The sequence below is a fragment of the Amphibalanus amphitrite genome, unplaced genomic scaffold (genome assembly GCF_019059575.1).
Source record: "Amphibalanus amphitrite isolate SeventyFive unplaced genomic scaffold, NRLGWU_Aamphi_draft 000616F_arrow, whole genome shotgun sequence".
Lineage (NCBI taxonomy): Eukaryota > Metazoa > Arthropoda > Thecostraca > Balanomorpha > Balanidae > Amphibalanus > Amphibalanus amphitrite.
The window spans coordinates 219,452-246,009 of record NW_024882110.1 but is presented as its reverse complement, the minus strand read 5'-3'; the positions used below and the strand labels follow the sequence as shown (position 1 = coordinate 246,009).

The following is a 26,558-nucleotide window of genomic DNA, read 5'->3' as shown; positions in this document are numbered from 1 at the left end:
TGTTTTCTGCGGAGATGAAGGCAGTCGGGCGGCGATGGAGCAGCGCATGGACCGCCGGCTGACCGGGGGCAGTCGCTGCTGTCCGAGCCGTGCTCCTCGCCCTTGTCCTCAATACCACGCCGAGGTGCCCGGTCAGGTCGCCGCGCCGCTCCGCCGCCCGCCCTCGGGCGCCGGCTGGGGCTCGCTCATTAAGGTCATTAGAGCGGTAATCAAAGCTGAGGCCGGTGGGGCTGGCGGCAGCAGTGAGCTGCCCGTGACGTGCGCTGCCGTCCAGCTCACTCGCCCAGACAGGCGGAGACGGGCGCCAGCGCTATGACCGCCTGGAACCAGCCGCGTCTGTTTACCAGTTCCAAAGAGCTGTGACCAGTACCAAGACAATCGTCACTGAGCCAACTCAGATTTCAGTTCAGCAGCTCATTAGCGAAACGGGCGGGCGGCGATAACGCAGGCTCCAGTGATCCCGAAACAAACCTGCCCGCGCGACGGGCATGACAGTAGTTGTTAAATTCAGTCGCTGTGTGTCATTAAAGTCATTCAAAACGAGATTTGTTTTTACATTAGCCTGATCACACTAAAGAGCTCAAACGCCAGCAACACCGGCTTGGGAAGCATGCTTCAAAGTTCTTGGAAGAATAATCTGTGCAATGTGCATCTTTCTGGACGGGGATTAAAAGCAATGCGCAACAATTGGTCTCGTATGGAAAATGGGAAAGTTTTAACCTCTCTGCCGGGCGCAGTTTTTTATTGTTTATGTTTAATTGTTTATCACTTTCTCTCTTTTAAAACTCTTTATCTATTTATATCTATTTATATCTTTATCTATTCCGATATCATAACATAATTATTTCCGCCATCATAATAACGATGTAGTGCATTCTGACATTGACATGTGACTCACCACTTCACTGAAATCGTGCGTCTGGCATTTGCTGCACACATTAAATGCTCCCACAGAGTGCGCTTTTATATAGGACTGAAAACAAACGAGCACAATTTACCTGGAAGCTTTGATAAAATAAAGAAGCAAAATCGTCGAGAAATCACTCCACGTAATTACAGCTCGGATGTTAACCCTCGCCCTGGCAGGGCATTTTTCATAACACGGCCTGGCAGGGGGGGGGGGGTCGATGCGACCCCCCCTCGCGATTGGCTCCTATGGCACCTAGAAACACCAAATTTGGTAGGTAGGTGGGCCCCCTGGAGTTCTCGGCCCTGTGCAAATTTGGTTGCTCTAGGTCAATATTTAGGGGGGTTTTGGGGGGTATAAATGTAGAAATTTCGCTAAAAACAGGTCAAAAGTTTTTCGCTTATAACTTTTGATCCAATTAAGATATAGCAAAAAGAAAAGCACCAGTGAACTCAGCACGTCAAGGCGCGTCGAATGATATACTTTTTAGCTTGCTTAAGTGTACTTAAAGTTTTCTTAAATTTTAAGTAAACTTAAATTAATAAATTAAGTTCATGTTAACCAAATTGCATCATATCGCATATCATTCGATTCGGCTGATCACCAGGAACACAATGATACCATTTTTTAAGCTCTAGCGTCATTGTGTGCCAAGTTATTGGCAAAAACGTCATTTGACCTCAGTTGACCTCATTTGACCTGACCCATGGATAAGTACACCAAACAAAGAAGCACCAAGTGACCTGCTGTTAAGTACTGTGGTTTCCAAGCGCAAAAGTGATGGAACGAAGCGGATATCTCCAGTATTTTCCGAATTTAGTATTTTCCCATAGACTTAACATTACGACGTAATGACCTCTAACTGACCTCAGGTCAGTGACCTCAAAAAACCGAACTCTATGTTATACAACTCGGTGAACTTAGCACATCCTGAAAGTTTGAAGGAAATCAGTCCAAAACTGTGAGTTGGACAGGTGCAAAAAGAAAATTGAAATTTGACCATGACCTTGTACCGGTTTTTCTGACCTGGTGACCTGACCCAAGGTCACCCGGACCTGAAATTTTCAGGTCATATGTAAAAAGGTTGCCCCATAGGCTGTGCCATATTTGGCGGCGCTGCACGCCGCCGTTTTTACGCTATCTTCGAAAAACCTTAGGGGGGGTCGCATCGACCCCCCCCCCCCTGCCAGGGCGAGGGTTAAACTACCTACCATCGACTAGTAATGAATAAAAATTCCCAGGGCGGGTACAAAATTGAGCCACTTGCGATGGCTCTCAGAACCGCCTGAAGAGAGTTGTGTGGTACTGCCATACTACATAGTCGCCCCGCAGTCTTCGTGGGTTCTGCCCAAGGTACGCGCCCGCCCAGACGCTCACCAGCCGTACACGCAGTCAGGAAACGCATTGGGCGAGTGACTGAGCCGCGCTCGACCGTCGCGTGGTCCCTGCACAGCCGATGGGCGACACGTAACGGCACCTGTCGTGGGTCAATTGTCACACGGAAGGCGGCCGATGAGAAATAAATGTAACATTGACCAAGAAACAGAACAATGAGTGTGATGCTTGCCAGATCGATGCATGAGGCGGACTGTGGTTAGCTTACCCGCCACACTAGGGATAGGTGGCTGCTATGGGGATACGCCTGTTTGCATTTGCATGCGCATTACTAACGCTCAAGCTTCAGCACACAGCAACCAGAAAGCAACCGCTTATCAATATTGAATTCCGCGTGCATCTATTCATAAGCATGTTATCGCATTAGTCTGAGCTTCCACTATATGTATGTATAAAGCCTTTTAGTGCCAATAATAACCGTGTATTGTCTCGATCAAATTCTCCTCGGCTTCGGCCGTTCCCCGTTCGGTGAGACAGAGGTCACACATCTCCAAAGAAGGACCACGAGAAAGAACAGCGAGAAAGTCACCGGCTGTGATGCGCTAGGGAGAGCTGTTGATCAGTGCCGCGCCACTCTGCCGTATCACGGAGCGGCAGAGACCACCGAGACAGACCGGGGGCGCGCGGTGGGGTCAGGGGCGCGCGCCGCGCAGTGGACCGGGGCGGCGCGCCTACTTTTGTTTGTCCTTGTCGTCCTCTTTAGGCGGCGGCTGCTGGCGGGCGATGTTGCCCATGGCGCGTCGGACGTCTTCCGACTGCGGGTCCACGCCGGGCAGGTTCTCCAGCACCGACTGCAGGAACGCCGGGTCGGACACCACCTCTAGGTAGTCGTCGTCATCGCCCTGCCGCGCACAGAGCACAGGGCGTCAGCAGGCGCCGAGCTCCCCAGCGCAGCATTGTCCGGGCGTCTGCGGCCGTGATTGAGTGGTGATGCATCACGCACGGGAAGAATCGCTATTACAGACTGCACAGTGGTCGTAACATCCGCAGCAGAACGGATAGCACCGACGGCACAGACCAAGCACGGCGCAGCCACGACCACAGTGCTGCCACGTATAGCAATAACACAATAAAAAGCGTACTGGGAGCACGGCGACCAGCAATATTGTCAATTATGCATTAATATGGCTGGAAAAATCGTGGAAAGACACAATTCATAGCTCAATCAATCCAATGATTGCCAACGGGTCAATTTGTGTCAATTACGTTATTACTGGGCTGATTACTCCACGTTTTCTGTGAACATTACTCATAACATAGCGTGGAAGACGTAACCTTCCAGGCGGTGGGGGGGGGGGCAATTTTTTGCCCCCCCTTTAGTTTTTTCGATATATCTCGAGAACCGCTGCGCCGATCGTCACCAAACTTTCAGTACCCTCCCGGGAGCAGCTAGCGCACATGGTGACCAAAAATTTTTCCAAAGGCTGCGATAGGTTGGCCGCTAATGACGTCAGAGTGACGTCATTTTTGCCATTTTCGACCCAAAAAAAGGTTTCGCGGGAAGAGCTGTCAGGCCTACAGCTTTAGAGATACAGAAAAATGTTTTAGACATAAAAGGTGTGGAATTAAAAGAGCTACAAAACTGCTATTTCGGTTTTTCGAATTTTTTGGATTTTGACCCCCAAAAATCAAAAAATAGATTTTTTGAATATAATAGCCAAAAAATCCAAAAAGTTTTTTGAATTTCGAAAAAACCGGAATATATGTGATAGCCCCTACCGCCTTCTATCTACATACCAAATTTGAGATCGATACCTCTTTTTTTGGCCAAGTTATAGCGAAAAAACTGTTCAAAATTGATGACGTCAAATTTTCAAACTCAATTTTTAGCAATTCTAGACCTCTTAGCGCAAAACAAAGACCACCATTAGACTCCCCGTGACGAGCTGCATCGAATCAATACCCATTTTATGCAAAAATATCAACTTTGAAATTTGACCTTTTTTGACCTGACCTTGACCTGACCTCCACCAGAAAGTGACCTAAACCGTACCTGATGGTCTTATAACCAACACCATTGAGTTGGAAATGAAAAACTGGCCATAAAACATGCATCGCATAACCTTAGTAAAGTTGGGCTCATGTGGTGACCCTTGGTGACCTTTGGTGACCTGACCTGTGACCTGACCTGGTATGACCAGTGACCTCTTATAGCAACATATGTACTAGACAACTGGCGCCTTATCGCTGATTTTCGACAAAATGCGTTTTACTCGGTGTTATAGCGCTTTCCCTAGAAGCCCCGTGAACGGTGAAACATTTTATCTTTGACCTGACCTGTGACGTCATCGGTGACCCCGAGGTCAATGAAATTTGGTTTCCCTCGACAAATTTGACAGGGCTATCGAACGCCGTTTGAATTTTCCGGATCCGTCCAGTAGTTTCGGAGATACGGGGGGGGGGGCAAAAAAGTGCCCCCCCCCCACCGCGCGGAAGGTGGCTGGTAGGCCCACCGCCTGCCGGGTACGTGCCCCGCTGGGGTATTGAGACGAGCGTGCCCTGCTGGGGAGGGCGGAGGGGGGCAGATTCTGGCCACTGTCTAACTTCGGATCAGATAATCGTAGAAAGACTGGGAAAAGAGCAATCGAAAGCTCTCAACAAGACAAAGAGTTGAGGCAAATTTTTGCCTAACTGGAGTCACAGGTCAAGTCAAGGTCAGATCAGAGGGGTGTTCACGGGCACCGCAAGCTGCTGAGTGCGGTGTGTGCGGTGTGTGCAGCAGGCGTGGGGGTAGGGGATGGGTAGGCGGTTCTGACGTCACGGCTGCGTGCGGTGGACGGTTCCCTGTGGCCGGTCCCGACCGACCACAGCGGTCGCTGTGTGCGGTGACGGAAGGCTGACGTAGGGACGCAGTGGGCGGAGCTTACAGCCTGTGTACGGTCCGACCGCACACAGGGCCCGCGAACAGCCCTCAGGTCAAGAGTAAAAATACAAGTTTCTACACCATTAACTTGGGAGTGCAGTTAGCGAAGATTCAGATTGATCACCCAGAACGCGTCATTAGTCTACCAAGACAATATGCATTGCATAGAATGCAATGCAAAGGTTAAGGTCAAAGTCAGGTCAGGTCACCAAATACGAATTCTGAATAGGATATGCGCGACACGTGATTTGTGGGTTATTTTACTAAGAGAACTAAATGGGAGTGCTCAATTAGCAATACAATTGTATTATGTACGTTATTTGGTTAACCCTCGCCCTGGCAGGGCATTTTTCATAACACGGCCTGGCAGGGGGGGAGGGGGAGGGTCGATGCGACCCCCTCGCGATTGGCTCCTATGGCACCTAGAAACACCCAAATTTGGTAGGTAGGTGGACCCCCTGGAGTTCTCGCCCCTGTGCAAATTTGGTTGCTCTATGTCAACATTTAGGGTTTTTTTTTTTTTTGGGGGGGGGGGTATAAATGTAAAAATTTCGCTAAAAACAGGTCAAAAGTTTTTCGCTTATAACTTTTGATCTAATTAAGATAGAGAAAAAAGAAAGGCACCAGTGAACTCAGCACGTCAAAGCGCGTCGAATGATTACGAGCGAGCGAGCGCAGCGAGCGAAGCGAAGTCTTTTCAATATAACGAAAAAATCTCAGTATGAGCGGCCCGGCCCGGCCCGGCCTGTAACGCTTTTGAGAGGCTTATATCTCAGCAACCGCTGGACCGATTGGCCTGCGGTCTTTTTTGCTGGGTAGCCCCATCCCTTCTACCCCGTAATAAACTACTTTTGATACAACTGAGTGACCGTCGTGGCACGTGCCACGTGAAAAGTCAAGGGTGTTCAGGCTGCTTTGCAAAAGTCGTGATTTTGAAAGGCTTATATCTCAGCAGCCGCTTGGGAGTCTACCAAAGGTCGGATACTCTTGATCTATGTGAGTGATCCCCACTGTACGTGCAAAGAAGAGGTGCCAAATTTGTTCCCATTTCAATAACTCGGTAATTACTGGGACGATTTCGCTGAAACTTGGCATACAGGTAGGCACCCACCAGGCAATGCATTCCCATGTGTTGCGGTTAGGGTGCTACCGCACGTGCGCACGTGCAGGGGGCGTTTCCAGATCTCGAGAACGGCTGGACCGATTGCGCTCAAATTTGGTACACGGTTGGGGACCGGTTAGTAAGGTGCCGTGCAAAAGTCAGTTTGGACCCCGTTTGCACGTGCGCACTGCGCACGTGCAGAATGCCGCTTCCAGATCTCAGGAACGGCTGGGCCGATTGCGTTCAAATTTAGCACACCACTAGCGACCGGTTAGAAGGGTGCTTTGCACAAGCCTGTTGGAAGTACTCTCTCGCCCTTCCGCACGTGCAGGGCTCACTATCTCGCTCGCTCGTTCTTCGCCCAAAAGGCGTTTTCCTGGTTAATTAAGCTCAATTTAACCAAATTGCATCATATCGCATATCATTCGATTCGGCTGATCACCAGGAAGACATTGACACAATTTTTTAAGCTCTAGCATCATTTTGTGCCAAGGTATTGGCAAAAACGTCATTTGACCTCAGTTGACCTCATTTGACCTGACCCATGGATAAGTACACCAAACAAAGAAGCAACAAGTGTCCTGCTGTTAAGTACTGTGGTTTTAAAGCACAAAAGTGATAGAACGAAGCGGATATCTCCGGAATTTTCCGAATTTAGTATTTTCCCATAGGCTTAATCCTCGCCGGACCTATTGGTTTTCTACATACGCGCCGGCCGAGGGGGGGGGGGGGTACGACCCCCCTCGCCGTTTCGCCCCTGGTGGAGCTAGCGCGTCGCGGAAAAAACGAGCGGGTGCGCCGTTACGAGACGCAGAGAATGGTACCCCATTTTAAGGTCCTAGGTCAACCGGTGACCTCTGAGGTCAGGTCAAGTGCCTCAAGGTACGGTTCAGTTTTTGGTGAATAACTTCTCAAAAAACGACCGCAGAGCCGCGATTTTGGCAGCATCGTGTTTGCCTCGCTCAGGCGCGATGAATGGAATACTTTTTGTTCGGGTCAGGTCAACTTGGGGTGTTGACCTCAGGTCAAGGTCAGGTCAGCACTCCCGGGTCACGAAGTTGGTCGAAAGAGGTCATGTTGCATATCATTCGATTCGGCAGGTAGGTCTTCCTGAGTCCATTGATGGCTTTCCCGACTCGCTAGCTCAATTTGATCAAGAGTTATTGACGAAAAACTAATATGACCTTGATGACGTCATAAATGACGTCACGCAAGGTCAACATTGCAAAAGTGACGCATCTAACCTTGCAAGGAGTGCATCAAATCACGATTCTGTGTGCTTGAGATAGTTGGAGATCGTTCCCGGCGCCAGAATAGCAGTTTTCATTTTTCCCCATTGACTTAGGTTCACTTAGGTTCAAGGTTCACTTATGACGTCATAGGTCTGTGACCTGACCTGACCCAAAGATGCAGTTGGTGTCAAAAGATCCGGCTTGAATCAAAGGTTAGGTATGCCAAGTTTCAGCTCTCTATCGCCAGCGTGTTCGGAGCTATCGCGAAAAAACCCTATGGGGGGGGGGGGGCGGCACCCGCCCCCCTCGGCCGGCGAGGGTTAACATTACGACGTAATGGCCTCTAACTGACCTCAGGTCAGTGACATCAAAAAACCCGAACTATATGTTATACAACTCGGTGAACTTAGCACATCCTGAAAGTTTGAAGGAAATCAGTCCAAAACTGTGAGTTGGACAGGTGCAAAAAGAAAATTGAAATTTGACCATGACCTTGTACCGGCTTTTCTGACCTGGTGACCTGACCCAAGGTCACTCGGATCTGAAATTTTCAGGATATATGTAAAAAGGTTGCCCCATAGGCTGTGCCAAATTTGGTCTTCGAAAAACCTTAGGGGGGGTTGCATCGACCCCCCTGCCAGGGCGAGGGTTTAAGTTCAGGTCGAGGTTAGGTCAATGCCAGGTCCAATGAGGTAAAAAGTTGAAGCTAGTTCGTAAGACAATTGACCAAAAAAGTTTATATCTGAAGCAGTTTTTCACGACCAATCGAATGTTGTTATTTTCATGCTTCTGCAATGTCTAGAACAAATATTTATGGAACATTAAATGTGTCGTGATGTCTTCAATTTTTTTTTTTTGAAATGTTTTGGAATCGAAACAAAAATTCCCTAACGACTGATACTGCCATTTGAAAAAAAAACGCAGAATCGCAAGCATGTTTTAAATAGGTACCTACGTCTTGTTTCATTAATAATTGAGGATTGTAGACAAATCTCAAGTTTTCGAGTTTTTCAAGCGAAATTTACGCGACATAACGTCACTATAGTCCGTTTTTTTTTCAAAAGGACTCTGGCACCAATCATGTTTTTCGAACAAGCACGTGTTTTACCGAGCAAAACGGGCATAAACTGAGCCTGAGAAACTCGAACGTCGCCTTGTTTTAACATGTGAATTATCCCCGATAAATTACATACATGCGTTTTGGAACTATATACTGACATGAGAATAGTGGTGACGTCATGCTGTGGAACTTGCATTGCAATGTAATGCAATAATGCAGCATAATACTACCATCACGGGAAGTGCATTAGGTTGTGTACTGTGTATCTTTCTGGCCTTTGGATGTCAAAAGTGTCAAAAAGATGACCGGGAGTCAAATTTGCTGCCTAAGCTGTAAGCACGGTCTATGTCATAGCTGCTTAACATCTAGCCTGCATTGGCGAACCATTCTGGCACTCGGAACACACCAGATAAGTGATTATTTGGATTAAACGGGTGCATTAATTTGATAACGTACATGCTTTCGACAAGCTTTCGATTACCTCAACCACCGCTAGTTAAATTGACCTGAGGCACATTTCAAGAATTGTTTGGCACAGCCCTTAGAGCATCCTGGACGACGAAACTGAAGGCTTCCAACGAACACGGCTGTTGCCTAGAAACATCTGACAGTGAAACTGCCACAGACATGGTCGCGTACTAAGCTGAAAAGTGTTTTTATGGTAATCAAGTAATACTAATTCTAAGTAAAATTGTGCGAATATGTGCAAGACGAAAACCTTGTCGCAATTTTCATAACGCTATTGTATATATCTAACAATACAAGTAGGATTTCAGCATTTTACCAAGGTTTCGAAACAAATGTCCTCTCAAAAATTATAGAATAGCACAATGTCGGACATTGGCACATACGGACACATGTGGACGGGCACATGCACATACGGGCAGCGATACCGTAGTCATTGGCAGAGCATATCAGATGATGGGAGGCTTTACGGAGTCGTGTGCCCTTGATCGTACTCTCAATACAATCACGGTGAGCACAACTGTTGGATAACATTGCGAACAAAGCTGCGAAACTATCGTCACAGAATGGCCGCCGTTTGGTGAGGCGGCCCAGAGAGCAGCGTGTTTGTCTGAACTCGAATCCCTCGCGTTCAGCAATATTGTGCTCTTCTTCCAGACAAATAGTGCACGTAATGGAATCCTCCACTATTGCAATGGCGCTTGAGACATTCTCTTCCACAAACTAGGCTCATTTCAAGCTTACGTGTGGTGAATAGGGTGTGCTGTCCCAGAGATGCAGCACTTATACCAGATCCTGATTTGCCCAGCCTCGAGCACAATCTAAACCATCTCCGTCAATCAGTTACGTATATCCCTCGTTCGTAAAAAGAAATGACTCTAATCGGCCGGAAAGTGGCGTCTGCCCGGAATGGCGGACGGTCTTTGTGGCGCGGCGCCGTCGCGAGCTCGGCCACCAGCTGCGCCCCCACCCTACAATAGTGCGGGGACGGCCCGGCCGGCCGGCGCAACACCGCTCACTCTCGGTCACATTGATTTCCAGTGGCAATGGCCCGCCGCTAATGCTGTGGCAGAGGTTAGGTCAGCCGCGCGCCGCAGTAATTTCATAATACCATTATTTACTTGTTCAATGACCAATAGGCGCTTTGCTGCAGAAAAACATGCTCCTTGAGAAGAGAGAGAGAGAGAGAGAGATGATTTGTTCAGTGTTGATAACAAAAAGTCGTGGAAGCCCGCAATGATTTTACCGTTTAGCCAGTGGGACAAACAGTTCCAGCAAGCTTATAGATTGTTTAGTGGAAAGTCATATTAAATTGCACCTGATGAGCATTAAATGCTATTTGATACTAAAATGGCTATTTCGGAGTGCTGAATACGAATTCCACGTTAGTTTTGATCACAGATAATGTCCTCATAAATTTAGGCTACGTCCGGTCAGGTCACCCAGTAGGGGTCCTGCCGGGTATGTATAGTAGGTGTCAACCACCACTAAATGCTTCGTAGTTCGTAACATGTTACGAACAACGAAAGCACCAAAGCTACTTCGTAACGAAAAATGTTCAAATGGTTGCCAAATTCGAAAAAAGCTGCAAAAACTAGCTTAGAAACACGTAAAACTCGATAATGAGAAACGAGGTCATTAAAGGTAAATGACATGACCTGACCTTCAGGCTTCAGGTGACCTTGGCACCCTTCATAATGCGTATCAACAACGTCATATCACAAGTTTGAACGTTTGAAACCACAAAAAGACTGCAGACGCGCGGCTAATGCGAGCAGACATCGCGAGTCCGGCAAAACATGATCTCGAGAAATATGTCACGGGTCAAAGGTCATTTGGGTTAGGGTCATGTAATTTTCAGGGTTGGTGTAAAATTGATTAAGTGTAGGGAACTGAAAGTTTCTTCGCGACCTGTCGCTTTTTACGCGAGTTATTTGCGAGAAACCTAGGGGAGGGGGTCAGTTCGCCCCCCCCCCCTATACGGGCAAGGGTTAACCCTCGCCGGCCGAGGGGGGGGGGGCGGGTGCCGCCCTGAAACTTGGCATACCTGACCTTTGATTCAAGCCGGATCTTTTGACACCAACCGCATTTTTGGGTCAGGTCAGGTCACGGACCTATGACGTCATAAGTGAACCTCTGCATGGTCTTCAGATGTTGCAACTTCGCAACGCCCTCACTGCCAGAGGAGATGTCACAGGGAAATGGTACTTGCAGGATCTAGTATCCATTATGAGTCTCACAACTTGCATATCTCGGATTTTTCCTAAAGGTCATATGAGGTCAGGTCATTTTAGTGACCTCACCATTATAAGTCAATGGGGAAAAATGAAAACTGGTATTCTGGCGCCCGGAACGATCTCCAACTATCTCAAGCACACAGAATCGTGATTTGATGCACTCCATGCAAGGTTAGATGCGCCACTTTTGCAATGTTGTCCTTGCGTGACGTCATTTATGACGTAATCCAGGTCATATCAGTATTCCATCAATAACTCCCGATCAAATTGAGCTAGCGAGTCGGGAAAGCCACCAATGGACTCAGGAAGACCTACCGAATCGAATAATATGCGATATGACCTCTTTCGACCATCTTCGTGACCTGGGGGTGCTGACCTGACCTTGACCTGAGGTCAGCACTCTAAGTTGACCTGACCCAAACAAAAAGTATATCATTCGACGCGCCTGAGCGAGGCGAACACGATGCTGCCAAAATCGCGGCTCTGCGGCCGTTTTTTTTTGCGAAGTTATTCACCAAAAACTGAACCGTACCTTGGGGCACTTGACCTGACCTCAGAGGTCACCGGTTGACCTAGGACCTTAAAATCGGGTACCAATCTCTGCGTCTCGTAACGGCGCACACGCTCGTTTTTTTCGCGACGCGCTAGCTCCACCAGGGGCGAAATGGCGAGGGGAGTCGTACCCGCCCCCCCTCGGCCGGCGCGTATGTAAAAAAACCAATAGGTCCGGCGAGGGTTAAGCGGGTCGGTGCTGAGAAGGAAGGGTACCGATCAGATGGGTCGGCCTCGGGTAGTGGGTTAAAGCTGGGTGGGCCCCGAGAACTAGGTAATGAGTCGTAGTTGAGTAGCGGGTCGGAGCTGGGTGGTGGGTTAGTGCTGGGTGAAGGGTCGGCCCACGGCTGGGTCAGTGCTGGGTAGTGGGTCGGCTAGGTCGGCGCCGGGTACCCGTAAGGTGTGTCCGTGCTGCGTGGTGGGTTGGCGCTAGGTGGTGGGTCGGCTGGGTCGAAGCTGGGTGTGGGGTCTGCGCAAGGTAGCGCGAAGGAGCTGGGTAGTGGGTCGGTGCCGAGTGGTGGGCTGGCGCTGGGTACAGGTCCACTGGCTCGGTGCTGGGTAGCGGGTGGAGCTAGGTATTGGGTTGGCTGGGTGGGCCCGGTGCCGGTTAGCGGCTCGGCGCTGGGTACCGGTAAGATGGGTCGGCTCCAGGTACCGGTCCGGAGGGCGGGCGCCCGCGCCACTCACCTTCTTCTTCTCCTCGCCCTGGTCAGTCTCCATCGGCGTGGGCGTCTCCTCGGCAGCCTCTGTGGGCGGGGGCGGGGGCGGGGGCGGGCGTCAGCGCGGCCATCCATCGCCGCCGGCCGCACCGACAGGCGGCGGCCGGCCTACCGGCGCGGCGGGGATCGGCCGTCCGCCCTCTACACAGTACACACCGTGCCGCCGCAAGGCTCGCTCAGTGCTGGGTAGTGGCCACACACGCAGTCACACACTGGCGCAATATTCGGGGTAAAACAGAGGGGCTCGGTCCACTGCAGCACCGCGATACTCGGACCAAACGTAAACGCCATGTCATCACGATTTTCTCACAAACATTTGCCTGTTGCCATCATCAAGGCTCATTAAAACATGACAGCTTTTAATGCCAAAGGATAGGTGACTTGTTGGCCCACTCGACGTTGGGCCGGTGCTCAAAGAACGCTCCGGTTCGAGTTAAACATCTGACTGACTCGTGGTGACGAGCAAGGTGGCAAGTCTGATCCAATACTGTGATTTTCCGATTTCCAAGAAAACCGATGCCGATGCGCGTTTGGGAGAACGCACTGGTCTGCTGGCAGAAACGAACACGAGAAGCGCCCCGCTCCCTTGGGGAGCTGCTCTTATAACTAGCCTCGCATCTCATTAGCATCTCGCTAACAGGCCAAGACAATGCACACTGCACAGTCTTGCTTGCAGGGATATGTTAGTATCACAATATTGCAATGGTGGGAATGCATTCCTTCTTTCGGCTATCAACAGACACAAAAAACAGCTAAGATTACTACGGGTCAACCGCGGCTGAAATTCAGTCAGAAACCATGTAGCGTAGCGACTGCACTAAAGGAGAAGAAGAAATCCTTTTATCGCTAACAAAGAACGCCACCACGGAGTCTGCTGGTGGTGGGAACTAAGTGCGGTTCCCATTTCAATTTTACTCCTGCGTTCTCCACTTTTTATCTGACAGTGCGTCTGAAAGCAATGGAACTGCTTAATAGAGGCACTGCAACCAGCGTAGCACTTTGCATTATTGATATCGACGAGAAAACGCACTAGTGCCTTTCAAAGGTCCTTTGATATTCTTGGACATTACTTTGCGCACATTTGCGTAAATCCCCTGCGACATATCCGCTGTCATAATGGTAAAACTTTCGAAATTCCTAGAGCACCAATGCGGGTTTACAGAATGCAGAGTCAACGTCCTGAAGTAAAAAAGAAAAGAAATAAGAAGTACTGAGGTATCGCAGAAAAAAATATTGAAGAAGAATGCATGAATACCTATGCATTATCTCAAAAATTATGAAGGCCAACAATTTTCAATAATAGCTATCATGAAATCGACTCCGCATTTTGTTCAGTGACTGTGAAATCGGTGACTATGCAGTAAATTGGCGGGACGTCAGAGATGAGCAATATGTGTCTATAAAGACGCCATCAGTTTCCGGAGCAATGGTAGGTCCGGCAACTGAAGCTCCGCGCCAGGACGAGCTACATACAAGCGCCTCCAGCCGCTCGCGTCGTGACCCAGAGCGCGCCGCCGTACGCTCGCTCCTATCTCGTCACCGCAGCACACACTGACAGTAACAGCGCGCACACCGCGTCCCGTCACCCCGGCACAACTAGTACTGACGGGCGCTCCCATCCCCGTCACGTCAGCGCCAGGGCACCCCGTCCTTCACATCTACAGGGTGTCTCAAAAGTTCGTTGACAGGTACCAGCCATGCTTTTTTGTCAATAATTCTGAATCAACAATAAATAAACAGTCGAAATTTTGCATGGGCATTGGTAACAACCTTCCTCAAGTAATCTCATTGTTTTCAAACGCATTCGACCCTTCATGAGCCCACAAAAAGGGTTCATCTCTGACCATGGGTCAAGCATGAAAATGGAGGTCGCAAAATCGGGTCGGCTGAGAAACTCTCTGTTTCAGGAGTAATGGGAATGGTTAAGTCGAAAATGACATATGGCAAAGTGTCGGCGAGGATGAGTACAACATGATGGTCATCTAATAAAAACGGTGGCTAAAATTTTTGAAGGACAAAACCATGCGAGACTAACAGCGTTTTGAACGACCCTCGTACGGCAGCAGACTCGTGCTCCGGAAAGCAGCTGAAAATGAAGGCATAACTATTGAAAACTGACAAGAAGCTCACAGACAGAGGTTACCCAGTTTCAAAAATTGCAGGTCATCGTAAAATAAAGACAAAGTATCATTTGAAATTGTTTATAATATATAGAACGCTAAATTTTTGGGGAAAATAGCACGGAAATCATCAATGCCAAGGACAACTGACCCTCCAAAAGTGTCAATTAATGTTAAGTTTTATCTTACGAAGTTTCAAGAGGCAGATCTGGAGCGAACAGCTTTCTTTTAGACACAAAATCCCGACAAAACCACACGATGGACAGGTTTTGGCCGTTTACAAAGCAGAACCTCTCCTGAGGAAAACACTCCGCAATCCAGCGAAGGTCTTGGCATGGGGAACGACGAGCGTTTGGGATTTGCAAAATTTGCACAATGTGTCTAAGAAACAGATGGCCGACACATTCTTCTACGATATGCTGCGAAAAATTTTCCCCTGGCACTTCCCATTTGTTCAGGAATGGCGTTGTTTTGAAAAGGAAAATGGTGCTTGGGAGGTCGGCGCCAGTCATTCATGAAGGAGTTAGCGCCAGAGAAGACCTACAAAATACTCACGGATGGTGTCGATGCACGCTGTCGGCTTTCAGGGAGAAGCGGATGTTGCCGGGGAGCTCGTCAAACCTAATTCCGACGCAGAAACTGCAGGGGATTCCCTTACAAGAGCTTGAAAGCTGGTAACCTTTTATCAGCCTCCGGCAGCTGACGGAGCGACGAAAATCGGTATGGGCAAATATTTTTGGAGATACAGCAAAGGGTTTGATTTCCAACCTCCCGAATCAGTTGTCAAAGCATGCATATTTGTCTAGTGTGCACACAGACACAAAAACCTTAGATTTTTGGCCGGTTCTTATATGCTTTATGGGCATGGGAAATGTGTATACGAACTTTTGAGACACCCTGTACACCCGACGGCTAGCGGACACCGCGGCCGGTCAGTGTCAGCTACAGCGTCTCCCCGCCACACAGCCGGTTCTGCCGGGCGCACCCACCCTATCTCGTCAGTGTCAGCAGCAGCCCGTTTATCACAGCTACGCCCGGCGGCTGGCGGACACCACGGCCCGCCATCCACAGAGGGTCGGTGATTTAACCTGCGCCCCGCTGGGGGGGGGGGGGCAGAATCCACCCCTCCCGTTTTTCGTCAATAGCGTCCAAACGCATTTAATCAGCGACGTCAAACTTTCAGTACCTTATCATACATCACTTTGTCATGCTCCCTGAATATTTGAGCGAAATTTGTTCGAAGCTTTTTGCGAAAAGGACGTTTTGGTGACGTCATGTCACGCCATTTTCCCTTCAAAAGAGCAAAATTTCAAACTACTCTAACATCATCAGTTCTAATGGACTTAAGACGTAACAAAAAATATGTACGTGGTTCTACTTTGTCTTTAAAATGGCTATCTCCTTTTTTAAATTTAAGATTTTGATCCAAACTTTTTCCAAAAATTGATATTTTTGAGGGAAATCATTAACAAATCCAAAATTTTGAGTAAATCGAAAAAACGAATCTATGTTTAAGAAATTGTATCTGTGCACCTACATTCCAGGTCTTAGAAGAATAAGTTCAAAAATGTAGTAGTTATTCAAGCTTTTATGACGTCACGACACACAAAATTTCCAAAAAATGAAATTTCGTGTTAGACCTCGTATAAGAACAAAAATAGGACCATTCAATTTGTCGTGAAAACTGCATCAGATAGACACATTATTAGGTCTAAACAATCAACTTCAAAATTTGACCTTAGTTTTTTTAGTTGACCTGAAGTGGACCTGACCTCGACCTTAAACTCATCCACAGAGGGTCGGTGGTTTAACCTGCGCCCCGCTGGGGGGGGGGGGAGTCAGAATCCACCCCTCCCGTTTTTCGTCAATAGCGTCCAAACGTATTCAATCAGCGACGTCAAACTTTCAGTACCGTATCATACATCACTTTGTCATGCTCCCTGAATATTTGAGCGAAATTTTTTCGAAGCTTTTTGCGAAAAGGACGTTTCAGTGACGTCATGTCACGCCATTTTCCCTTCAAAAGAGCAAAATTTCAAACTACTCTAACACCACCAGTTCAAATGGACTTAAGACGTAACAAAAAATATGTACGTGGTTCTATTTTGTCTTTAAAATGCCTATCTCGTTTTTAAATTTAAGATTTTGATCCAAACTTTTCCCAAAAATTGATTTTTGGGGAAATCATTAAATCCAAAATTTTGAGTAAATCGAAAAAAGGAATCTATGTTTCAGAAATGGTATCTGTGCACCTACATTCCAGGTCTTAGAAGAATAAGTTCAAAAATGTAGGAGTTATTCAAGCTTTTATGACGTCACGACACACAAAATTTCCAAAAAATGAAAATTTGTGTTAGACCTAGTATAAGAACAAAAAATAGGACCATTCGATTTGTCGTGAAAACTGCATCAGATAGACACATTTTTAGGTCTAAACAAGCAACTTCAAAATTTGACCTTAGTTTTTTTAGTTGACCTGAATTTGACCTGACCTCGACCTTAAACTCATCCAAATGTGTTACGTATCAATTGAGTGTGCCCATTGAGTTCTATGAGTAGAATGACCCATATAACATGTGCCGAAGATGTCCTGTTCTATAGGTATTTCGCTCTTGGTGACCTGACCTGAAATTGGCCTTGACATGACATTTTATGCAACGAATCTCGTCTTGGTAGCCTAAGTACATGTTTTGGATCAACAATCGTAGTCCATTCTTCGCCAGCTTGACTCCAAAGACGATAATGTACTAACTTGCATTTTGAGCCCTTGACATCACCTTGAACTGACCTCTGACCTAATAAGGCAAAAATATTTTGGCCCTATGGATTCGTATTGTTGAGAGCTTTCGATTGCTGCCTTTTCCATCTTTCTACGACTATCGGTTTGAAAGTAAGACGGGGGGGGGGGGCAGAATCTGCTCTCCCCTCTCCCTCCCCCCCCAGCGGGGCGCTTATGGCTAAAAGTGACCATCCCGCCTTAACCCGCGCAACGACGGGGGTCTGCGCCAACTTCGTACCGAGGGGGGGGGGCGGATGACCGCCCCCCCCCCCCCGAGATCTCGAGAACGAAGCAAGATAGCGACAAGCGGTAAATGGCATGAGATACGCACGGACAAGGTCTACAATTTTTACTAAGGTCATTTTCAGGTCAGGTCAACGATGACGTTATAGGGGTCAAAAAAGTCAAAATGGCGGCACTAAATATGGAGTTTTTCTCGAATAACTTTCGAACTAGTCAAGGTAGGAACAAACTAAGGGCATCATCGTGATCCTCTCGTCAATCCGCATCGAATGATAAATATGTTGAACTCGAAAGGTCAAGGTCAAAGGTTGACCTCAGGTCACGTGACCTCGAGGTCATCTTGTATATCATTCGATGCGCATTGACGAGCTGAACACAATGAGACCATCCGCGCGGCTGTATCTTGTTCCTATACGGAGTTATTGGCAAAACACCGCTGGTGACCTTTGATGACGTCACATGAACTTACAGCTGCCCAACAGCAAAACAGACCTCAAGGTAGTGAAGGTTGATCGTATATGACGTCATGTATGGCTTATGGGGCCATTCCGACCCGTTTTAGTGGTAAAAACAGGGAGTTGATTTTTCCCCATTGACTTATAATGGGGAAGTCGAGAAATTGGCCTGACCTTAGGTCATCGATAGCAAAATTCCGAGATATACAAAGTGTAGCTACTAATGACCTTATAACATCCTGCAACTTTCAAAGGCCTCCGACATCTACTGTAGCTCTGGCACGGTGACAAAGTTGCAAAAAGTGACTTGAGGTTGGGTCATTCAAAGTGACCTGGTGACCTGACCTTAAAAGTTAGGAGGTTCAAACTTGCACACCATGTGTAAAACTGATGAGAGAATAGTCGTACCAAATTTTGCGGGGGGGGGGGGCGGATATCCGTCCCCCCGTCGGTGCGCGTGTTAACATTAGTTTTGAGTTGAGATAGCCAAAATGGGGTCCGTGGCTTGCACTTACCGGTTTGAGCACTCACAAGATCGAGAAATGCCTCAAATCGAAAATATTTAATTTCAAAGTTGCAGCACTTGGATTCAGAGGGGCTAATGCATTAGAATGTGTGACGTCAGCGCAGATCTAACGATTTTAAATCTTTTACTAAAACGTTTAATAGCTCGCGGTAGTATATGCTGCTTTGCGCGCAAAAAGTGCCGCACTTTTAAACAAATTCGCTAGGAACAGCGGAGATTCCAAAAAGTAAACAAAAGTAAAAGTCTGATATCTTGAAAACCCGGTGAATATTTATCGATGAAATTTGGTAGATATTCGTTTTCGCCCTTTCTAAACCGAGCAACATCACGTTCATGCCAATTCATTAACTTTTTTGAAGGTGGGAGGGCGGGCTCTAATAGCGCAGCGGGGCGCGGGTTAATAGCCAGAGATCGTATCGCGCCCAACGGCGGTGACCTGCCATCAGCGTCCCTGGAGCGACTCACACTCTTGAGCCGACCATCCAAAGTATCACCAACGGAAGACATTACTATAATAAACCAATTAATTCGCTACCATTTCAATGTTTCGTTTGAGCAGCAACATAACATTTTGATTTGGGTGCGTTGCCGCAGCAGAATAGCCTTGAGCCTTGAATAGCCACAGCCTTGAGAAACAAGTTTCGAAGTGAATGTCGAACAGGAATGAATTACATGAACCCATCGTCTCAGGTAGGTACAACTACACGATCGTAGGATCTGTAGGTGGAGTTACGTATACGTATGACCAGAGCTACTGGTGAAGCGGCGTTGATTGACAATTGTTGTAGCATACCGTCTCCACACTTTTGCGCATCGTGCAAAGCTGACCGGCCACGAGGTTCAGCTGAACTGGATGAGTTACATGACACCTGCGTCTGTCCGCCCTCCTCTGGCCTCCAGGTCACCCTCCGACCGCCCCAGATCGTGGTCAGCAGGACCTTGACCGGCCGCCAACTCGCCAGGGCTGGAGACGCCACACTACAATTACCATTCTTGGCATCGGCCGTGTACAGCAATTAATGCCCTAAGTAATCCAGATAATGACTCAGCAAGGGTTTCCATATCAAGGCAATATTCCTTCACAACGCGCTCTGCTATGATATCGAAATACGTAATTGACCTTAGATTCCACAGCTTGGATAACTATCTAACTGACGTTGAGCTAAAGATAATTGGTTGAAAACTGAACATCCAAGACCCAGAGCTAGCCAAAGTATATCTTCTTCTATCTTCTATCTTCTTATATATTCCATTTCTATCAGTACAAAAAGCTGGAATGTTTCAACGGACGGATTGACACAGCCGGAGCCCGCGCTAAGCAGAACTTGGTGCGCACCCGCGCCTCACGTCCGATGGGGCAATATCGGGCAGCGGGGAGGATTCAGAAGTCACAAATAAGCGTGCCCACCAAAGCTGAGCACGGCCCATCCCACCCAACTCAAAGGCCACTTTACTATAGCTTTAACCCGCGCCCTGCTGGGGGGGGGGTGTTTGAACACCCCCCCTTGTGGTTTTTCGCGAATATCTCAAAAACGGCGGCGCGGAGCGCCGCCGTTTTTGGTACACCTTATCATACATCAAATCAACACATGTTGTGAAAATTTCAGACCAAGGTCATTCAAGGTCAGGTCACCAGGTCACTTGAAGTGACCTCACCTCATAAAAACTTTCAATGTCTGTCATAGCTACACCGAGTGACCGATCGCTTTGAAACTTTCAGCGATTGCTAAGAGCAATAGCATGTACAAAATGTATATCTCAGAATTTTGATATCGATGACCTAAGGTCAGGTCAATTTTGCGACCTCCCCATTATAAGTCAATGGGAGAAAAATGAAATGCGCCTCTTTTGGATGAAAGACATTATAAACACTCGCAAACACCGAATTACAAGTGGTTTAGACACACTGAACTTGAAAATGGTGTCCGTGACCCTTGTTTATGCCCTGAGGTCATCTTAGGTCACGAATGGTATCTAACAGTTTTTCGCAAATAACTTTTGATAGAGGCATGCTAGAGCGATGAAAACGCCTTAGATGTGTTCAGCTCGACGATACGGATCGACTGATATGCAACATGACCCTTTCCGGTCAAGTCATGACCTTGACCTGAGGTCAAATTTTCAAGTTGACCTTTCAAGGTCAAGTTATAGTTCATTCGATGCGTCTTGACGAGAGGAACACGATGCCGGTAAAAGTAAGCTCGTACAAGGCTTGGGTCAAAAGTTATTGCAGAAAAACTGTTTTCGAAAAAATCGGCTATTTTTGCAGTTTTTGCCCCCTGCAGGCAAAACCGTTGACGTTAGGTCAAATCTGAGAGAATTACTCAGAAAGGGCGTTAATAGGGCTATCGAATGCGCTTTTCCGCGGCGCTATAGCTCTATTGGTTCCCGAGTTATGCGTTAGCTTCTTGGAAATTTTTGACATTCGACCTGGAAATCGGCGAAATTTTGCCTTCAATGACCTCTGGTGACCTGACCTTTGACCTGACCAAAAAATTGACCGAAGTGATTTCGTCATTATTTTTTACGCTCTTTCGAACGCCGCCTTCCGCGTATCGCTACGTGGCCCAGGAGCCGAGTTACAAGGGGGGGGGTGTTCAAACACCCCCCCCCCCCAGCAGGGCGTGGAAATCCAGGACCCCCAGCAGGGCGCGGGTTAACTGGCTGCAGTCAACCACATACCATCCCTGTCAGGAGTATCATATATCGAGCGTCGGAGCGACTCGAACCCAGAATCTCACCACCGAGAGTCCAACGCCCTACCAACTGAACTACGGGACAGGCTTTTACAAACGCACTAATTCGGCTCGCCGACTAATTCGGATACCCCAGTACCGGCGGTACCTCAACGAATTAGTGACCCTAACACTCGGTAGACCATGGCATAAACCGGGGTCAGAATTTGCAAGCAACTCGGGAAATCTGTCTTACCGACTACCAGGCATACTTAGTTGGAAACAAGAGGTGCGTTTGAGGCCCCATCGTCTTTGAAGCCATTGCGAACCCCAATAGTTTCAACTACCCTCGTTGCCTTCGTAGCACGGAATATATAGTCTACGACTTGTCGTAGACTATATATATATTCCGTGCTTCGTAGTCATTCCGTCACCGAAGAAATCACTGGGACGGGAGAGGGAGAAACGCATGCATAATGCATACCACTTTCCGACGTCAGTAAAGGGGCAAACTGATGTGGAACCCTGATGCTTCAGGGTTCCACAGCAGCTCAGACTACCACCGTTGGTTCGACACGAGGCAAACTGCCACTTTTCCGCGAAAGCCACGCGACTGAGCTCCGGATTCACATATAGCCTTCACGATGCTGTCGCACAAGAAAAAAAAACTGGCTCCTGTCTTCTCGTAACCATTAACATGCGATAGAGCCGGAACCTTACTTCTGATTACTGTTCCACCATAAAATAGTGCGAAAGAGCATTACTTTGGAAACCAGTGGAAAAGCAATATCCGATTACAGAAAGATCCGATCAGTTCGGACGCATACGTAGGTACGAGTAGCTTGATTACTCATTGCTGACAATGACGGTCCGCGCATGCCAGATGCAAATAAAGGCGCAACCACTGAACACAATCGTACTCGTTTGAAGGATAATATATACCCATGTCATGACACTGTATGTCCTCTTTGCAAAAGAAAAGTCCTTAACTGCTTGTTACGCGACATCCAGAACTCACTAGACGAGGGTTTCGCTGAAGCTCGATTCGTAAGTACGAAGCTGCAGGGCGTCCGGAAAGTTGGTCGAGTTTTCCAATACCAATAAATATATTAAAGCCTAACACGTAAGGGTAACATATTTTGCAATCAAATATTTGGTTGACAACCACTTAGGACGCCGTCCTCTTTGGCGTCATCTCCCCAAGTGCTGTCCACTACTCGCGGAGTAACACCGAAATCTGTCCGATCCTGACAGGGACCGAGGTCGCATTTGTACCACTGAGCGGTTTCGGAGAGCCAGCGCGTCTGTTCGTGGTGACGAGGATGACGTCCTCGATGACGCACGCTGTGCACCTGTCGGCTGTCGCCGCCCATGTCGCCGCGGCCACCGCCGCCGGGTTACACCGGGGCGACGGCAGCCACTGGCAGAATGGCGGCGGAGGCTTACCTCTGCCATCGCCATTAAAGGTAATGGACACAACTACTGTAGGCTTGGAACGCTTGGTTGGTGCTTAACCTGCTATTTACTTATTAGGTAATTATGAAACGATGAAGCTCATTGATACTATAAAATACTCGTACTTCAGCCTCAGATCGCCACCACCAGGCGCGGAGGTTATGCGAATAGAGAATAGAAATGAGTCATTCAGCCATTTTTGCTGTGCACTTACAACATGTCCTGGTAGTTACAGTCAGTGGAACATATATTACTTATCTATGCAGTCCACTTCAGAAAATGCTACCAAAAATGTCACTTAATAAAATATTTTCTCAACTGTTTCCAAGCCTGCAAGGTAAATATAATCAACACTGAATCAATGAAGCCAACATTCGATTTAATGTTGACGAGAAGGGGAAATACGTGTTAATCCCAGACACATATAGCGAAAGCTATTTCCGGCTGGCCATTCGCAGAGCGGATAATATGCGGTACCCGCTGTACGCTATAGCTCTGAAGTTTGTCCAGTAAATTCCCCACTGAGGCCCGACAATTAGCCGACATTGATAGCTCAAAACCTTCAATGGAGTACGTCCGCTACGGGGCAGGTAGTTTCACATGTCATTGAGCTGCACTCCAGGCGCATAACTGAGATTATCACAACGCTGCTTTTCTTTTACCACACCCTCGGTCACATATCCCGCTTACGCTCTCCGGGCCTGGATCAATGCCACTATACGCCGGTGGAAAAATCCTGCCAGAATTTCCGTGGCACTGCTTCCAGATAAAAGCCCATCTGTTAGCAGGAATTGAACTGTCGCCCGCCCACTTCATTTGTCTCTTCCATGCAAGTCCGCTGCTAGGCAAGACACCGTTTAAATTGTTCGGACAATGTTATCGATTAAATATTAGCTTATTAATCAGGTGCCAACTGTTACTGACGGGCAAACTGAAGGGAAATGTTGGTCTCGCACAGAATAGTGATTTAAACATGACATTTGTTGGCCCCAAAACATATTGTCTTTGTTCAATATCAAATAAGATGCACGGGTACGCCAAGAGTTCGTTAACTAAGACCCCATAAATCCCCATCAATCTTCCTGCAATCAGCGATAGTGTACTATTAGCCTCACATCAATATTGATGTTGACACTGGCAGACGCTGGGAGGCAGAGCGACACGGTCCGGCTCACGGCTATCCCGGCTCGCGCTGTCAGATACCGGACAAATGCCGAGTAAAATTACAGAAAATCCGTGCTAAAGCCTGTATCCACGTAGTCAGCCAGTAGGATTAACCCACATAGATACATCAATGATCGACAGGCACGGCTCAGAAATGATGATATCATTTACACTCTAAAAGTAAATTGAGAAAACGCGCCCGACAATTTGACGACAAAATCTAGCAGGAGCTAAAACTACCGACAGTTTTCATAGGTCGTTCTGTTTATATGGGTAAACTGTCTCACTGGATAAGACACTCAAAGTAAACCATACGTCGTCCTACTCCCAGAGAACATAACATACGCTCACTGTTCCATGGCTCTCTGTGACATCTCCCCTCCGCTCTAGGCGCTCCGGTCCCACAGGCCGCTTCCCACAGTCCCACAGGCCGCTCCCCACAGTCCCACAGGCCGCTCCCCACAGTCCCACAAGTCGCTCCCCGGTCCGACACGCCGCTCCCCTCGGTCCCACAGGCCGCTCCCCACAGTCCCAAACGCCGCTCCCCACGGTCCCACAGACCACTCCCCGGTCCCACAGGCCGCTCCCCGGTCCCACAAGTCGCTCCCCGGTCCCACAGGCCGCTCCCCACAGTCCCACAGGCCGCTCCCCGGTCCCACAGGCCGCTCCCCACAGTCCAACAGGCCGCTCCCCACAGTCCCACACGCCGCTCCTCACGGTCCCACAGACCGCTCCCCGGTCCCACAGGCCGCTCCCCGGTCCCACAGGTCGCCCTGATGGCCCCTTCCCCAGGGCACCACCAGGCCAGCGCTACCTACCTACCAGCGCTATTGGGCCGACTGCCGCCGCTGTACTCACGGTCGGCCATCGACATCTGCATGGCGTAAGCAATCTGCTCCTCTTCGGTCATGGAGGCAAAGTCGGGCGCCGCCGGAGTGCCGCCGCCGCCTCCCATCGACATGGCCAGCGCCTGGGGCAGGGAGTGGGGGTCAGATGGCATCAGAGACCAGCGAGGGTCAGACCACACCCGGGACCAGCGCCCGGGGCCGGTCAGCAGGGGCCACCGCCAGACGGCACCTGGGTCCGATCACGCGGGGAGGAGAGGCGGGGGGTCAGGCGGGGCTGGCCACGCGGGTAGCGGAGGGCTCCGACAGCCCAGCAGGCGAGGGAAGGGTCTTCCATCGGACCAGTACGCCTTGACAGTAGATAGAAATGGTAGGCGCTCCGGAGATCTCGCCACATGCCTCGGCAGTAAACAGAAAAGATATGCGCTCCAGTGAGCTCACCACATCCATTGCTGGAATAGGTGACTTGCATGAGACGCTGCAAGCGTCGATAGCGTCGATATACATATTATTCGCTGCAACGCACGTGAAGTGTGCTCTGGAGCCACGGCGCGATCCCGGTATTCATACATTGGGGTGTTCATCTCAAAATGCGCAACATCCCGAGTCCGAGTCGATAGACTGGCTACCAGGTGCTCAAACGAGTCCCGTGGTGTGCTCGCTCTATTGTCTGCTCAAACGAGTCCCGTGGTGTGCTCGCTCTATTGTCTGCTCAAACGAGTCCCGTGGTGTGCTCGCTCTATTGTCTGCTCAAACGAGTCCCGTGGTGTGCTCGCTCTATTGTCTGCTCAAACGAGTCCCGTGGTGTGCTCGCTCTATTGTCTGCTCAAACGAGTCCCGTGGTGTGCTCGCTCTATTGTCTGCTCAAACGAGTCCCGTGGTGTGCTCGCTCTATTGTCTGCTCAAACGAGTCCCGTGGTGTGCTCGCTCTATTGTCTGCTCAAACGAGTCCCGTGGTGTGCTCGCTCTATTGTCTGCTCAAACGAGTCCCGTGGTGTGCTCGCTCTATTGTCTGCTCAAACGAGTCCCGTGGTGTGCTCGCTCTATTGTCTGCTCAAACGAGTCCCGTGGAGTGCTCGCTCTATTGTCTGCGGGCTCCTCGTCACCTGACTCATATTGGCGCACGGTTCACAGCTACATGTGAGATACTTCTCAGCTTCCCCGGCAGATTCACGTCATGACGCTGCCACTTGCCAGACTCTACCAGCTCGCTTCAGAATAATGACAAACCGACTATACAAAAAGATTGCGGCGTTTTTCTTCGACGCATCAGCCGGCGCCCCTTCCTACACAAAAATGAGTGACAGTAGCCATACAAGGCTGTAAGGGAACTTCGGGTGACCCAAACACCCGATAAATATTAACTTTTTGAAAGTCCTCCGAAGAAATGGCGCCCGGCCATCGGTAACCACTCCTAGATCCTGTTCCCTTCAGGGACAGAGGGTGGCCCAAACATGTAACTGCCATGCTGAGTGGTGAGCTGGGCTGACAAAAATAGAAAACCCACTGACGACTCGGCCAGAGGCAGATTGGTCACACTACGTCATGCTCTATAGGCGAGTGGGGACTTATGGCTATGATCTCGTACAATGCCCTGGATTCAACTTTTATTAAATGGATGCTCAATTCTGTTGGGAGGTCACCACTCAGAACGACACGGATATTGGACATTCCGGCCATACCGAATGCTCGCTAAAAAAAAAAAAAAACGCAGACTTCCAGAGCCCATAGCGCAAGAGGATTCATCGGAGTTCTATAGCCTTG

General features: G+C 48.7%; 1 protein-coding gene across 1 annotated transcript in view; it reads right to left on the bottom strand.

Moving 5' to 3' along the window:
- Positions 1-2,707: 2,707 nt before the first annotated feature.
- LOC122363338 (26S proteasome non-ATPase regulatory subunit 4-like) overlaps positions 2,708-26,558 on the bottom strand; it is a 48,874-nt gene continuing 25,023 nt past the window's right edge. Inside the window, exons 7-9 of the mRNA XM_043332481.1 lie at positions 24,808-24,919; positions 12,501-12,559; positions 2,708-3,144 (exon numbers count right to left, since the gene is read on the bottom strand). Of these exons, the coding sequence (XP_043188416.1) occupies positions 2,974-3,144; positions 12,501-12,559; positions 24,808-24,919 (342 nt within the window). The 3' untranslated portion in view covers positions 2,708-2,973. The remainder of the gene's footprint in view (positions 3,145-12,500; positions 12,560-24,807; positions 24,920-26,558) is intronic.